At 40.3% G+C, this 15,725-nt stretch overlaps 1 protein-coding gene across 1 annotated transcript; it reads right to left on the bottom strand.

The window, feature by feature from the left end:
* Positions 1 to 4,574: 4,574 nt before the first annotated feature.
* mxtx1 (mix-type homeobox gene 1) lies at positions 4,575 to 6,901 on the bottom strand. The gene is made up of 3 exons (XM_031821762.1): positions 6,880 to 6,901; positions 6,117 to 6,301; positions 4,575 to 5,588 (listed from the first exon to the last, which is right to left on the bottom strand). Exons 1-3 carry the CDS (start codon positions 6,899 to 6,901, stop codon positions 4,794 to 4,796), a joined length of 1,002 nt encoding a protein of 333 aa, XP_031677622.1. The 3' UTR covers positions 4,575 to 4,793.
* Positions 6,902 to 15,725: the final 8,824 nt, after the last annotated feature.

Here is a 15,725-nt window from a genome sequence, read left to right as displayed (position 1 = left end):
GTGCCCCGGGTGAATGGAGAATTTGTCAAAACCAATGGAATGGTATGTGTAAACTCCGTCCACCCGGGGCACCAGCCTATGCAAAAGGAACCCAGCCAGTTGCTGCAGCTTTCACGTGATCAAACAATTACCTCATACTTGCTGTTCAAAACATGTAGCATAGTAGGTGTTATGAACCAATCAGAGAAGATAAGTAACAGCATTTAGTCAAATTCCAAATGAGACTATCTGCATTGTTTTTATGTAGTCTAATGAATACACATATAATGCATATATTAATTTGCTATATATGTATATATGTATATAAACCTTGCTTCATTTTACAGAGCATGACTAGTAGGCCTAAGCTAGGCTACTGGTGTAAGTTTGATGTTGGTATGCTACATGAGTTCATTAGTGGGCTGCTGACCTTATTTCCCAGTGGATGACTTCAATATCAACTGTCTCTTTGTAACCGGACTAGGTTTAAAGGTCAAGGTATCTATAAAAGACAGGGCTGCTGTCCCAGTAGCCCCTCTTTGACAGTCAAAGTTTGACTGTTTCGATTGACCAGTCTTGTTGAGAAAACTGGAATGAAATGAAAAGTCCATTGAAATGAATCTAAACCCAGTGTCTCAGTATCTTCGGTAACAGATAAGTCTGCAGCACTTTCTTGGCGGATTCATCATTGGATTGGTTTGCTCTTCATATTTCTAGATAAGACCTTTTTCATGTGCACACAGACACACACATGCTAGCACGCACATACATATGTATGTACACACACTTGCACACACACAAACATACAGTGCATTCGGAAAAATATTCAGACCCTTTGACTTTTTCAGCATTTTGCTACATTACAGCCTTATTCTAAAATGTATTTATAAATTTTTTTTAACTGAAATATCGCATTTTACTTAAGTATTCAGACCCTTTACTCAGTACTTTGTTGAAGCTGAGGTTACAGCCATGAGTCTTCTTGTGTATGACATGGAGCACCTGTATTCTTCTCTGCAGATCCTCTCAATCTCTGTCAGGTTTGATGGAGAGTGTTGCTGCACAGCTATTTTCAGGTCTCTCCAGAGATGTTTGAACGGGTTCAAATCCGGCGAAGCTACTCCTGCATTGTCTTGGCTGTGTGCTTAGGGTTGTTGTCTCACCATGCTTCACCGTAGGGATGGTGCCAGGTTTCCCCAAGACGTGACGCTTGGCATTCCGGCCAAAGAGTTTAATCTTGGTTTCATCCTACCAGAGAGTCTTGTTTCTCATGGTCTGAGAGTTTTTAGGTGCCTTTTGGCAAACTCCAAGCTGGCTGTCATGTGCCTTTTACTAAGGAGTGGCTTCCGTCTGGCCACTCTACCATAAAGGCCTGATTGGTGAAGTGCTGCAGAGATGGTTGTCCTTCTGTAAGGTTCTCCCATCTCCACGGAGGAAAACTAGAGCTCTGTCAGAGTGACCATCGGGTTCATGGTCACCTCCCTGACCAAGGCCCTTTTCCCCCAATTGCTCAGTTTGGCCGGAAGGCCAGCTACAAGAAGAGTCTTGGTGGTTCCAAACGTCTTCCATTTAAGAATGATGGAGGCCACTGTGTTCTTGGGGTCTCGGAGCTCTACGGAGAATTCCTTCAATCTCATGCCTTGGTTTTTATAGAAACATCTCAAGGATGATCAATGGAAACAGGATGCATCTGAGCTCAATTTAAAATCTCATAGCAAAGGGTCTGAATACTTATGGAAATGTTATTTCAGTTCACAAACATTTCTGAAAACTTGTTTTTGCTTTGTCATTATGGGGTATTGTTTGTAGATTGATGAGGGAATAAAACACAACATGTGGAAAAAGTCAAGGGTTTGAAAACTTCCTGAATGCACTGTATGCAAACATGTACACACACACACACACACACACACACACACACACACACACACACACACACACACACACACACACACACACACAGTTCTAGGGTATGAGCCCAGGCTTCACTAAAGAATATGGCTTGTGTAATTTCACCAAACCCTCAGTGTGGTCCTGCACTACAAGTTCTTATTTATATAAGATCTCATCTCACGGCTTTGGGATTTCTCTCCTGTCTTTTTGCACATCTTCACTTCCATTGATTGATGCAGATCGTAAGGGGATAGGAAAACCGTGTGTGCGTGTGTGTGTGCACGCATGTGTCCATACGTACATGCATTTCTGTCTCCTCTTGAGCTCTCGGAGGTATCAAGGCTCATTACCTACACTACTACAAAATATCACTATACGTGAGTAATCCTTTTGTTATGTTCACCTTTGCACACAAAACATTTTCCTCCATGTTCCTCCCATGACCTGTGTAATGAGGGACGTTACTGTGAATGAATGGTGTTGCTGTGTGAGAGAGCGTCTCTCTTTCGATTGTGTCTCACAGCTCATTTTCCCTTGTGGGTTATAGGTGTGACTACAGAGGTAGCAGCCACAGGAAAATGTTGGGTCCTAGCAACAGAAATATGTATCTCCCTACTCTGCTGATCTGGTAGATGCCACTGTATTATGGGAGGTGTAGTGAGGTCATGGGTTGACCGGTGGGATCTTCAATGGTGTCTATAGAAATCATATAGAAGACCCTGCTAGGTAAAGTCCCCCCTTATCTCAGCTCGCTGGTCACCATAGCATCTCCCACCTGTAGCACACGCTCCAGCAGGTATATCTCTCTAGTCACCCCCAAGACCAATTCTTTCTTTGGCCGCCTCTCCTTCCAGTTCTCTGCTGCCAATGACTGGAACGAACTACAAAAATCTCTGAAACTGGAAACACTTATCTCCCTCACTAGCTTTAAGCACCAACTGTCAGAGCAGCTCACAGATTACTGCACCTGTACATAGCCCACCTAAAATTTAGCCCAAACAACTACCTCTTTCCCAACTGTATTTAATTTTTATTTATTTATTTATTTTGCTCCTTTGCACCCCATTATTTTTTTATTTCTACTTTGCACATTCTTCCATTGCAAAACTACCATTCCAGTATTTTACTTGCTATATTGTATTTACTTTGCCATCATGGCCTTTTTTTGCCTTTACCTCCCTTCTCACCTCATTTGCTCACATTGTATATAGACTTGTTTATACTGCATTATTGACTGTATGTTTGTTTTTACTCCATGTGTAACTCTGTGTCGTTTTATCTGTCGAACTGCTTTGCTTTATCTTGGCCAGGTCGCAATTGTAAATGAGAACTTGTTCTCAACTTGCCTACCTGGTTAAATAAAGGTAAAATAAAAAAATAAATAAAATAAAAAATACAGTATCTTAAGACATATCCAGGAGTGACAGAACCATGGATGGCATAGACTGTCCTATTTATATATCTTTTTAAATTGTGATTTTAGCTAAATCATTTCTAATATACATTCTTTCCAAAGTATTTATATTTTATTTTAGTAGGAAGAAAGTCTCTTGAGGGTTGAATTTTTGCGAGCGAGCGACCTGAGAAAATTTCAGCATAGGAAAGCATTAGTGTACATGGTCCAAGAAATAAAATAAAGACCAAACAAAATAGAGAAAATAGATAATATTGAATCAGAATCAAGTTTCTAAAATCTATAAAATGTACCCTATGATTTATAATCATTTCAATTGGTAATTTATGGTCATCTAGCATGTCCTTGAGCTCATACAGTGATACTTTCCCTGTGTCTCAAGTTGCTAGTTGTAAAATGTACCAAGACCTTAATGTAGTAGACCTATAGATAAAAGTAGATCTCTGAATACATCTGGACGAGTTGAGACGTAACCATGAAATTCAAAATAAACGGTTCTCTAATGACCTCAAGTGGCATAATTGCATAACTGCTGTAAAAATACGGTACGATCAGTATCATTGACCACCAGTGACTCTTTTTAAAAATGTAACTAGGCAAGTCAGTGAAGAACAAATTCTTATTTACAATAACGGCCTACCCCGGCCAAACCCGGACGACGCTGGGCCAATTGTGTGTTGCCCTATGGGACTCCCAATCACGGCCGGATGCAGCCTGGATTCGAACGAGGTACTGGAGTGACACCTCTTGCACTGAGATGCAGTGACTTAGACCACTGTGCCACTCGGGACACTTGACACAAGAACAATGTGGCACTTCACAAAGCGGCTTGTATGGACAACTTAAGAGTTATGGTCAGAAACAGCATTATAACTGATACAGTAGGCCTACAATGATCAGCTACTCGGATTCGCATACTATGAATCTGTGACTCACAACCACCATCTTAGTGGATGTGTTTCTTTACGCTGTGCATGAGTGACAACTGATCACATGCATGACGAATGCAAATGAGTGTAAAGAAATGTAAATTCAAGGCTTACTCATAACATCTTGAAGCCCTACTTAGGCTCTTTGACGTGTTTGAAATACCCTTCATTATGGCATAATACTTTATAAATCAGCAATATATTATATTACTTCCTCTGAAATCAAAGGTCAGTTCAGTTCTCCACTGATCAAAGCTGTTGTAACGCAATGAGTTCTTCAGAAAAAGTTCTTCAGAATAAAACAAACAAATGTAAACTCTGTTTTAATAAAATTTTATTTAGAATTTAAGTACAGAGAACAAAAGATGAATAAATAGATATATAGATACATAATGTAAAATGAAGTGGGATGAAGTTCATGAGGGAGAATGAATATGATTGTTGTAGAATTCCTAAAGATGATCCCCTCTCTCTCTCTCTCTCTGAGAACATTTCTGTCAACATGTAGTCCATAGTTGACATTCCAGCAACACAGGATATACAGTAAAACCCTCTTGTTTTTCCACCAAAAAAAGTTTTCAACAGTTAACCAGATTATCCTCATTGGGGTAGCTGTTCAGGCTATTTCCCTCCCAGCACCCTTCGTCCAGCTCCCTCAGGATATCCTGCAGGGACAGGACAGGGAGCTCTGGGTATTCTGGGGTAGACATATCCATGCTCCAGGAGCCATACAACTGTGAACCTTGGCCTTTCATCGTAGGGGTGTTCTCTTGTCCAACCTCCCAGCAGCCGGAATCCGGGGTGACTGGGGCCTGGGTCTGGGTAATGGGGCCTCCATAGGCTTCCTGGGGGTTGCTGTAGAGGGGCTGCTGCTCAGCTGAGCTATGGTAAAGGAAGGCCTGACTGGAGCCTGCGCTGCATTTCCTTACCTCCAGAGGAAAGGGGCTCCACGTGGACTGCACTGGGGACATCTGATCACCCGCCTGGGGCCAGGCTCCTGGAACCATCTGGTGCCTGGGGCTATCCAGTGGTGGGCTGGCACTGTATCCCAGCACCCTGGCTTGCTTCAGTTCGAACAGGGAGTTGTAGTGGCCAGTCTCCTCCACTCCAGTGTAGGGTGAAGGGCAGCATCCATAGAAAAAGTCATCCAACTCCTCCTTCAACTGGATGGGGTAGGCAGGGGACAGGCAGGGGGAGGTGGACAGAGGGGCCAGGTCAGGCTGGGTAGCCCCTGTCCCCATGGTGCGGTGCTGAGAAACTGTGTCCTGGACAGGGGTGAACCCACCAGGGGAGTGGAAGCCAGAGTCAGACTGCCACACGGCCTTAGCTCCCTTATACTTCATAGTCCGAGCCCTCCTGTTCTGGAACCACACCTGGAGAGAGATGACAAAACAATTGTGTTATTACATGGCAGTTAGAATGTACATCCGATGCAAACAGATACTGTGTTGCAGTTAGTTGACTCTAATGACTAAGATTATTATTATCTGCTTTGTGCCCATGCTAATAATTTCCCAAGCCCACCAACAAACACCTGTAGAATATTATGAGAGTGTTGGGGCTTATCTTGCTGTTGTCTGCTCTGTTTACAATAAGTGTAGTACAGTCTATCAGTCAGACCAAACAATACCACAGATAAAAACCGCTTACATCATCTTAGTGATTTAAAAGATAAACAGAAACCCTGATACTAGTATCAGCAGCACCTATGCTGGCCACATTTTAACACAGAGACCCTGTAATGTAAACAACCCCCATTACACTTGTGTGTGTGTGTGTACATGCTGCATACAGTGCATTCAGGAAGTATTCAAACTCCTTGACTTTCTCAACATTTTGTTACGTTACAGCCTTATTCTACAGCCTTGTGTGTGTGTGTGTGTGTGTGTTTAGCTGCTTACCTGGATGCGGGATTCAGGTAGGCCTGTGTTCTGAGACAGGCTCTCTCTCAGGCTGATGCCAGGGTAAGGATCTGTCTCAAATGTGACACGGAGAAGTGCCACGTGCTCCTTGGTGAAGCTGGTCCTCTTTCTGCGGTTGGTACTCCGGGACAAGGCTCCAGTGACTGCCACCTGTCTAGGGTCATCTGAGGAGAAAACAGGTCAGACATGAGGGAGACAGGAGCCATGGCAGGACAGAGATGGTGGGGCTGGGGGGGTCTTATCATGTAGTGAGGTTGTCTCCAGCAAAGAGAGCCACATACTGCACACATTATTGCCTATCACTTTGCAGCATTTACAAGTGGCAAACAAACCCCATACACTCTAAGTTTTTCGGCTGTCCCCATAGGAGAACCCTTTTTGGTTCCATGTAGAACCCTCTATAGAAAGGGTTCTATGCGGAACCAAAACCAATCTACCCGGAGGGTTCTTTAAAGGGCTTTCCTATGGGACAGCCGCAGAACCCTTTTAGGTTCTAGATACACTTAGAAAAAAAAACGTGTTAAGACAAAAATCTGTAAAGTTCCTTAGATTTTTCACCCACAAAAATCCAATGTTTTACAAAAGCAAATGTTCAGCTTTAAAGAATAAAAATGAAGCCACTTGGTACCATTTCCCCCCCAAAATGACAACAATTATCATCTATGATTCACCTGGCTTGCTAAAAAAAATACAGATCTGATATCCAACCGATATTCTGTGCCATCCAGTGGCCTCTCCTTACCAGGGCTGGGGTTCTTCCACATACTTTTTGGCTGACGCTTTTTAAGATGTGTAAGAATCTGTAGGTGACTGAAAGAGCTCTGTCTCCCAAATGTACTGACTGCCCATTTTATACAGATCACATGACTATTACCCTCCGCCTCAAATAAAGTGCTGATGATGTAGTGTGATTTTTCTGGTGACAGTTTGAGGTGATGTAAATTTGTGTTGGGGGGAGGGGGGTCTTTGATTTGCTGAGGTTAAGATCATCTGAATGGACTTTGGACTAATGGCCCCCTCCCATCCACCCCTAGCGACATCATCCACATCACATGCAAGGTCATTGGCACACAAGAATCAGACATAAAATACATTACTGAATGTAATCGGACATTTATGACGAGTTGAACGTTTTGTCTCAAGGTGCCGTATAACTGTAACAAATGCTTACCTGTGTGTAGCAAATGTGTAGTTGATTTACTGCATTTTCAAGGTGCCTTATGAACATTAGTGTTTGGCATTGTGTCAACAAACTATTATAAATGCTTTGTTTTTTGCAGTGCAAATTCATGGTTTGTTTGCATTCATTAACATTTGTTTTTCCAGCAATTCAATAACTTGTGTTTTGGTATGTGTTTATCAACCAGTGGTTTGTGTGCAGTGAGAAGGGAATTTGTATGAGCTTAGTGCATTTTTTTTGTTGCACTACCACAAATCAATATGTGAACAGGAATAGATAGATGTGCATGTATATCCATTATTAAGCGTCATAAATTACAGAAGGGCTTATAAAACAAGACAACAATTTTGGATTATTTCAACAGCGCATGTTGAAAATGATTACGGGGGTGTCGCTGAAAGTCCTTTGCTAATGGCTATGTCAATAACCACAATGGAGCATTTTAATTACCCAAACATTTACAAAATTAGCATGAAGAAATATTAACTCACATGGCTTCTTTGTGAAATGCACAATGCCATTCATGAATGGCAACTTTTTCACAACTGCTGTTTTCTTTTCAAATACAAGCTATCAAAATAAGAAAAAACATGGATGTTTAATTGTTTGGTAATTAATAGGACCATTATCAACATGCTGCCTCATCTATCATTGATGTATAGGCCCATTACAGGGAAAGGCCAGGGGTTGTACCCACTAATAGTAGGTAACAAGCTCATCACTGAGTTAGAAACCAGCAAGTCTGGACAAGTCTTCATAGCCTATGGGAAAGACTGAGCCAGAGGACAGTTTCACCTCAATGGCACCCATTACCCCTGAAAGAAATTTAGGGACACCCCACACAGGTAGTTGACACACAAGTAGTTAAAAAAACAATAGTATTCAGTAAATAGTATTACAATATACTGTAATATATATTTTGGCATTTTATCTCTTACCGGTATATAATAATAAGTAATCAGATACAATAAAGAACAATTATCTCACTTTTCATATTGTCCGGTGAGATTCAGTGTCTTTTCATTCCTTATCTGGACAATCAGGATCAGCGTCTCCATGTTTTGGGACGGCTCACAAGAGTTCCATTCTTTCGGCCAATGTACAGTACCTGACAGCAATTCATTCTGGGGGTCCTCCTAATCCTATCACACATTATGCATGGATTTTTGTCCTTCAAGCCCCTTGCAAAATCAGCATTGTCCACCTCAATACATATATATCATTTGCATTTTCACATAACAGAATATATCATATAATGTTCAATGCATAGCACATACATATACATAGTTTCTATTGCATAACAGCCTCATGTAGGCTATTCTTTGAGTCAATTAAGTTTGTTTGTTGTCAAGATTTAAATACTTCTGACACATACCATGCAATGATCAGAGAGTAAATGAGTAATGATAAACAGTTTGACCAAATGGGCCATTTGACTAATGGTGAAATGACCTCATGGTTTCATTATTTTCATTCAGATGGTGAGACATTAACAAGATTGTAAACACTTAATGGTCCCATGACCGGCTTACTGTAGAACCATTAGCTTAGATCTTGGCTACGTCAATAAACAAGTTGGATAATCTCCCACTTTGACTTAACTTTAATCTTATAACTTTGAATAGAATAGAAAAAAAACCACAAAGCATCAGCAAAATAAATATATAGCCTATATATTATAAATGTTCAAATGTTTTTGTTTTTTTAAATGCATGCACACATTCAAAGCAATTCCTATCATTCCTTGGATGATATCATATGACTGAAAGAAAGATTTACCCAACAACAGCCTAACCCTATTCAGACAGGGTCCATGCTATACCCCATTGAAGTTAACTATTTAAACTGTTAAGGTAAGATAAAGGGTTATGGTTAGGGTTTAGAATCCCGAATAGCACTGAACATCAAACAGACAGCAGTCTACTACGTTTTTGTTATTATTTTTAGTTGTTTGTTCTATTTTTAAATGTTAATTTCATTTTTATACATTTTTATTAACGACAAATCAATGCAAAAAGTACATGGGGAACACAAGAATATACAAAGGACATTTGGGCTAGGGGGTACAATATCACATTACACAAGGACCTTAAGAGGCATACACACAGTTATAATACTAACAGCTTTATTAAAATTAATTATTTATTTATTAAAAAGCTTCTTAAAATATAGTATCATTTAAGGTAATAAAATGTGGTGTTTTGTTTGTAAATGTACATTTGTGAATATGGAATTTGGCCAAAAGAATAATGAAATGAATTGCATAGAAATAAGTTGAAACAATTTTATCATAAGTTAAGAATCCAAGCAGCACATCTCCATAATAGTGTACAATCTTCATAAATGTGTTCAATTATAAATTACTGATGTCTGCCAGATTCCTTACATGAAAACAATGCCAAAAATATGCAACACTGTTTCTGGGTGGTCATTACAAAAAGGTATAATTTTAATTAGTTTCACAGTGAGTGCCACAAAACGTGAATGGTTTTGAAGAAATACCACAGCATTTATAAAGCAAACTTAAGTTCACTCTGTGCCACTGCCACCGTATCGTAGACATAGCCACGGTGTTACCACGAATGTACTCCGGATGGATCTCTAACTCTAACTCTAATTTATTCAGACATTTATTTTTGTTGTTTATTATTCAATTCCCGTGAAGTCCATGGCGTAGTAGCACGCTATTTTGCTTTTGAAGTTAACCTAGATGTTGCGCTTTCAATTAACTTTTAGCTAGGTCATCAACCTTGCGAGTTAAATATGAATGAATTATCTGCAAATGTACCTTAATTTGAATATTTAAAAAAAAGTTAAACATTTCATATTTTATAAATGGCATTGTAATGACCGACTAATCATGTATCTATTTTTGCAATCACTAGCTAGGTTTCAATCCAATTGGAATACGAATATTGTAAAATCATAAATTAATATGTATCCTAATAAACTGCATTTTTTCCCGACTCGTAGGACCACACAACACATCACATCATCGCGTGGCTCCAAGTTTACTTCGATATGATATATAAATATTTGGGCCTAATACCATTACCACCGGCATTTCTCACGTAATTGATTTTACCGACACAAAAATATCCCACCTTGATTAGAGTATCTTGTTTTGTCGACATTTGGAAAGTTTACCGATAAATGTTCCGTTTCCATCAGGCCGGGCGTGACATTTTTTTTTAACCGACATGTACTTTACTTGCATAAAATGGTTGGACAACTGGAAAACTGTTTAGGCCTACTGAGTGTAGAGTGTATCGAGCTGGTCTCAGAGCATTTCGTATTATTCTATACTTAAATCCGATACACTCCATTTAGTATGGTATGTTACGTTTCATATGGGATGTATTAATTTGTATCTCCCATTTTCTATTTTAGGCAGCAGTTCACCACCCCATATCCCACTGCTGGCTTGCCTCTGCAGCGAAGCAGGGTTGGTCCTTGGATGGGAGACCAGATGCTGCGGGAAGTGGTGGAGGGTCAGCAGTATGGACTTTTTACTCTGGTCTAAAAAACATAGATACAGTGCATTCGGAAAGTATTCAGATCACTAGACTTTTTCCACATTTTGTTATGTTACAGCCTTATTCTAAAATGGATTAAATTAATTGTATTCCTGATCAATCTACACACAATACCCCATAATGACAAAGCAAAGCAGAAATTTTTGCAAATGTAAAAAAAGAAACCTTATTTACATTAGTATTCAGACCCTTTGCTATGAGACTCGAAATTGAGCTCCGGTGCATCCGGTTTCCATTGATCATCCTTGAGATGTTTCTACAACTTGATTGGAGTTCACCTGTGGTAAATTAAATTGATTGGACATGATTTGGAAAGGCACACACCTGTCTATATAAAGTCCCACAGTTGACACTGCACTTTAGAGCAAAAACCAAGCCATGATGTCGATGGAATTGTCCATAGAGCTCCGAGACAGGATTGTGTCGAGGCACAGATCTGGGAAAGGGTACCATTTTTCTCTAGCATTGAAGGTCCCCAATAACACAGTGGCCTCCATCATTCTTAAATGGAAGAATTTGGAACCATCAAGACTCTTCCTAGAGCTGGCCGCCCAGCCAAACGGAGCAATTGGGGTAGAACGGCCTTGGTCAGGGAGGTGACCAAGAACCCGATGGTCACTCTGACACAGCTCCAGAGTTCGTCTGTGGAGATGGGAGACCCTTCCAGAAGGACAACCATCTCTGCAGCACTCCACCAATCAGGAATTTATGGTAGAGTGGCCAAACAGAAGCCACTCCTCAGTAAGGCACATCACAGCCCGCTTGGAGTTTGCAAAAAGGCACCTAAAGGACTCTTAGTCCATAAGAAACAAGATTCTCTGGTCTGATGAAACCAAAATTGAACTCTTTGGCCTGAATGCCAAGCATCACGTCTGGAGGAAACCTGGCACCATCCCTACGGTGAAGCATGGTGGTGGCAGCATCTTCCTGTGGGGATGTCTTTCAGCGGCAGGGAATGAGAGATTAGTCAGTATTGAGGGAAAGATGAACGGAGCAAAGTACAGAGAGATCCTTGGTGAAAACCTGCTTCAGAGAGCTCAGGACCTCAGACTGTGACTACGGTTCACCTTCCAACAGGACAACAAACCTAAGCACACAGACAAGACAATGCATGAGTTGCTTCAGGACAAGTCTCTGAATATCATTGAGTGGATCAGCCAGAGCCAGGTCTTGAACCCGATCTAACATCTCTGGAGAGACCTGAAAATAGCTGTGCAGCGACGCTCCCCCATCCAACCTGACAGAGATTGAGAGGATCTGCAGAGATGAATGGGAGAAACTCCCCAAATACAGGTGTTCCAAGCTTGTAGCGTCATACCCAAGAAGATTGGAGGCTGTAATCGCTGCCAACAAAGTACTGAGTAAAGGGTCTGAATACTTATGTAAAGGGATATTTGCTTTGTCATGATTGGGTATTGTGCTTAGATTGATGAGGGAAAAAACAATTTAATACATTTTAGAATAAGGCTGTAACTTTACAAAATGTGGGAAAAGTCAAGGGGTCTGAATACTTTCTGAATTCACTGTACATCCAATGCCCCAGGGCAGTCATTGGGGACATTGCCTGGTGTTGGGTACCGTCTTTTCGATGGGACATTAAAAGCGTGTCCTGACTCTCTGTGGTCACCAAAGATCCTATGGCACTTATCGTAAGAGTAGGGGTGTCAACCTCGGTGTCCTGGCTAAATCCCTAATCTGGTCCTCATACAATTATGGCCACCTAATCATCCCCAGCTTCCAATTGGCTCATTCACCCCCCCGTAAATATTCCCCAGGTTGTTGCTGTAAATGAGTGTGTTCTCAGTCAACGGATCTGGTAAAATTAAGGTAAAATAAATTAATAAACATTTCGTATGATATTACAATTTGTATAATATGGTACGAATTTCCAAACGTACAATATGTTATGAATTTGCTAAATGTACAATACGTTACAAATGATCAAAACGTATTATATGTTATGAATTCTAGCTAGCTTGCTAACGTTAGCTAGGCTAGGGGTTAAGTTTAGGAGTTAGGTTTAAAAGGGTTAGCTAACATGCAAAGTAGCAAGTAGTTGAAAAGTTGCTAAAGTTGTCTGTGATGAGATTTGAATTCGCAACCCCCATCCACCCCGACTAACCACCTACTTTCATTTTTGCCTTAATTAACCATCTGTCTCATGTAACCATACCAAATGTAACATACTAAATGGAGGATCTCGGATTTACGTACAGAATAATACAAAATGCTCTGAGTCCAGGTTGAGTGGGTAACTAGAGTTCTACTGCATAGTGGAAAGGTAATGATATTCTTGTAGCCATTGACATTTATCTTACTAGGCCTATTAATCAGCCAAAGATAGCCCTATAGATAATGCAGTATCTTGTTCAAAGTCCATTTCAAAAATCTGTGGAACGGGTGACTTGGATGCAATATGCATGTTGGTAGCCTGGTTATCTAGTGTAGGTTTTATCTTTTAATATCCACACCACATCTACACTGAACACAAATATAAATGCAACATGCAACAATTTCAAAGATTTTACTGAGTTAAAGGAAATCAATCAATTAAAAAATTATAATTAGGCCCTAATTATGGATTTCACATGACTGGGAATACAGATATGCATCTGTTGGTCACAGATACCTTTTAAAAACAATGTAGAGGGTTGAATGGCAGGACCCCGGTTACCAAGATTTACCACCCAAAACCACTCCCTTTTCCCAGGATAAATAACTGCGAGAAACTGGTACATTATAAGAAATTATTTTTATGAACAGCATGATGTGAAATTGAACTATTAAATTATTTGCGATGTCTAAATCTGGATTCTCTACGGCCATCTTTCTGGTCACTGCACGATGAAGCATCAACGCCCAGGGTGGGGACCAACAGCCCATCGCAGTATGTAGACCTATCATCTCATGGTATTGTGACAGGTAGACCTACATTTGCTGCAATGCATGTCTAATATAGACATCTCCACCAGGCTTTTGAGGATCACCTTGTTTTTTTTAATTGTAAAGATTTTTATTTTTTATTACAGCTGCTGAGTATCAAAACACTATATCGTTGCTTTAAATCAGTGCACAAGTGACCACTGTCTTTCTCTCCATCAATTCCATTCCAATTGCATCCAATATAGATCATCCTGTTCAATATTGATATATAGGCCTACAGTGCCTTTGAAAAGTATTCAGACCCATTGACTTTTCACATTTCGTAACATTACAGCCTTATTCTAAAATGGATTAAAAATAAATTAAAAATAATCCTCAATCTACACACAATACCACACAATGATAAAGTAAAAATGATAAAGTAAAGGTTTTTAGAAATATTTGCAAATGTATACAACATTTTAAACTATTACATTTACATAAGTATTCAGACCCTTTACTCAGTACTTTGTTGATGCACTTTTGGCAGCAATTACAGCCTCAAGTCTAATTGGGTATGATGCTACAAGCTTTGCACAACTGTATTTGGGGAGTTTCTCCCATTCTTTTCTGCAGATCCTCTCAAGCTCTGTCAGCTTGGATGGGGAGTGATACTGCACAGCTATTTTCAGGTCTCTCCAAAAATGATCAATGGAAACAGACTTGCCCTGAAACCACTCCTGCATTGTCTTGACAGTGTGTGTTTAGGGTCGTTGTCCTGGTGGAATGTGAACCTTAGTCCCAGTCTGAGGTCCTGAGCAGGTTTTCATCAAGGATCTCTCTGTACTTTGCTCCTTTCATATTTCCCTCAATTCTGCCTAGTCTTCCAGTCCCTGCCTATGAAAAACATTCCCACAGCATGATGCTGCCACCACCATGCTTCACCGTAGGGATGGTGCCAGATTGCCTCCAGACGTGATGCTTGGCATTCAGGTCAAAGAGTTCAATCTTGGTTTCATCAGACCAGAGAATCTTGTTTCTCAAGGTCTGAGAGTCCTTTAGGTGCCTTTTGGCAAACTCCAAATTGTGTTAGTCTTATGTTGATTTTAATAATAATGGATGTATTTTTAATTGTGTATATTCTCAATGGATTTATTAAAATAGACGCCCACCACTACTACTACTCCTCCCCGGCATCCCGGCATGTGCACGGGAGGTATAAAAGGTGTATGTAGATGAGAATGTGGTAAAAATGGGTCTGTTTGAAAGGGGGTAATATAAACATTGCCCCATAAAAATTACAGGCTAAATACCGTAACTCCTATGAAAAGGAAAGCAGTAATAGAGATACTGTTGATTTTACCAAATGTAATAGTATTGTGATTCTTCTAGTGCACCATCCCTCATCATGTTTTGTTTTGTCCAGAAGGGGGCACTGTATAACTGCAAGTCTAGTTACATTTAAGATCTTACTGTCACCTCTCTTTATATTTGCCAATTTGGACTCGACTCAATACCTTAAAGGCCATTATGCTGTAGTCATTGACACTGAAGACTGAACTGCCTTGTGTGTGTGTGTGTCTTCACAGTGACAAAAGGGGTGGACGGCACAAGGACTAGTTTGCCTCTATTTTGTTCAGACAGTGCTGTTTGGCTTTGCCTCTCAGCCTGCTTCTCAAATACAAACCTGACCACAGGCCCAAACAACACAGAACAGGAAGACCCTGCTGCAGAACAGAGTCTATAGTCTTCATAGACGACACCACCACTTCCTCAGCAAATAATGAGTGGCCATGGCATGCTGTGAACTTTTATCTGCTAACTGTTTTATATGTTTGGGATCAATGATGGTTATTAAGATGGTTATTAGTGATTCCAGCTTGCTTACAGCGCTCAGAGAGGATCATAGACAAAAAAAAAAATTCAAGCCGTCAAAACTCTTCATATAACATAACTATTGTTAAGCTTCCTACCACACACCTAACATTCCACAGAAAATAAATGATCTTC

Source organism: Oncorhynchus kisutch, linkage group LG4, assembly GCF_002021735.2.
Source record: "Oncorhynchus kisutch isolate 150728-3 linkage group LG4, Okis_V2, whole genome shotgun sequence".
Taxonomy (NCBI): domain Eukaryota; kingdom Metazoa; phylum Chordata; class Actinopteri; order Salmoniformes; family Salmonidae; genus Oncorhynchus; species Oncorhynchus kisutch.
Note: the sequence above shows the minus strand (reverse complement) of the source record. Positions and strands in the feature narration are given on the sequence as shown.

Bases quoted from the DNA above. Each gene is read 5' to 3' on its own strand.
- mxtx1 (XM_031821762.1), bottom strand. From the start codon at position 6,901: ATGTGGAAGAACCCCAGCCCTG. The intron at 6,302-6,879 runs GTAAGGAGAGGC...TTTTCTCCTCAG, and splicing joins GTGGAAGAACCCCAGCCCTG to ATGACCCTAGACAGGTGGCA. The intron at 5,589-6,116 runs GTAAGCAGCTAA...ATCTCTCTCCAG, and splicing joins TACCTGAATCCCGCATCCAG to GTGTGGTTCCAGAACAGGAG.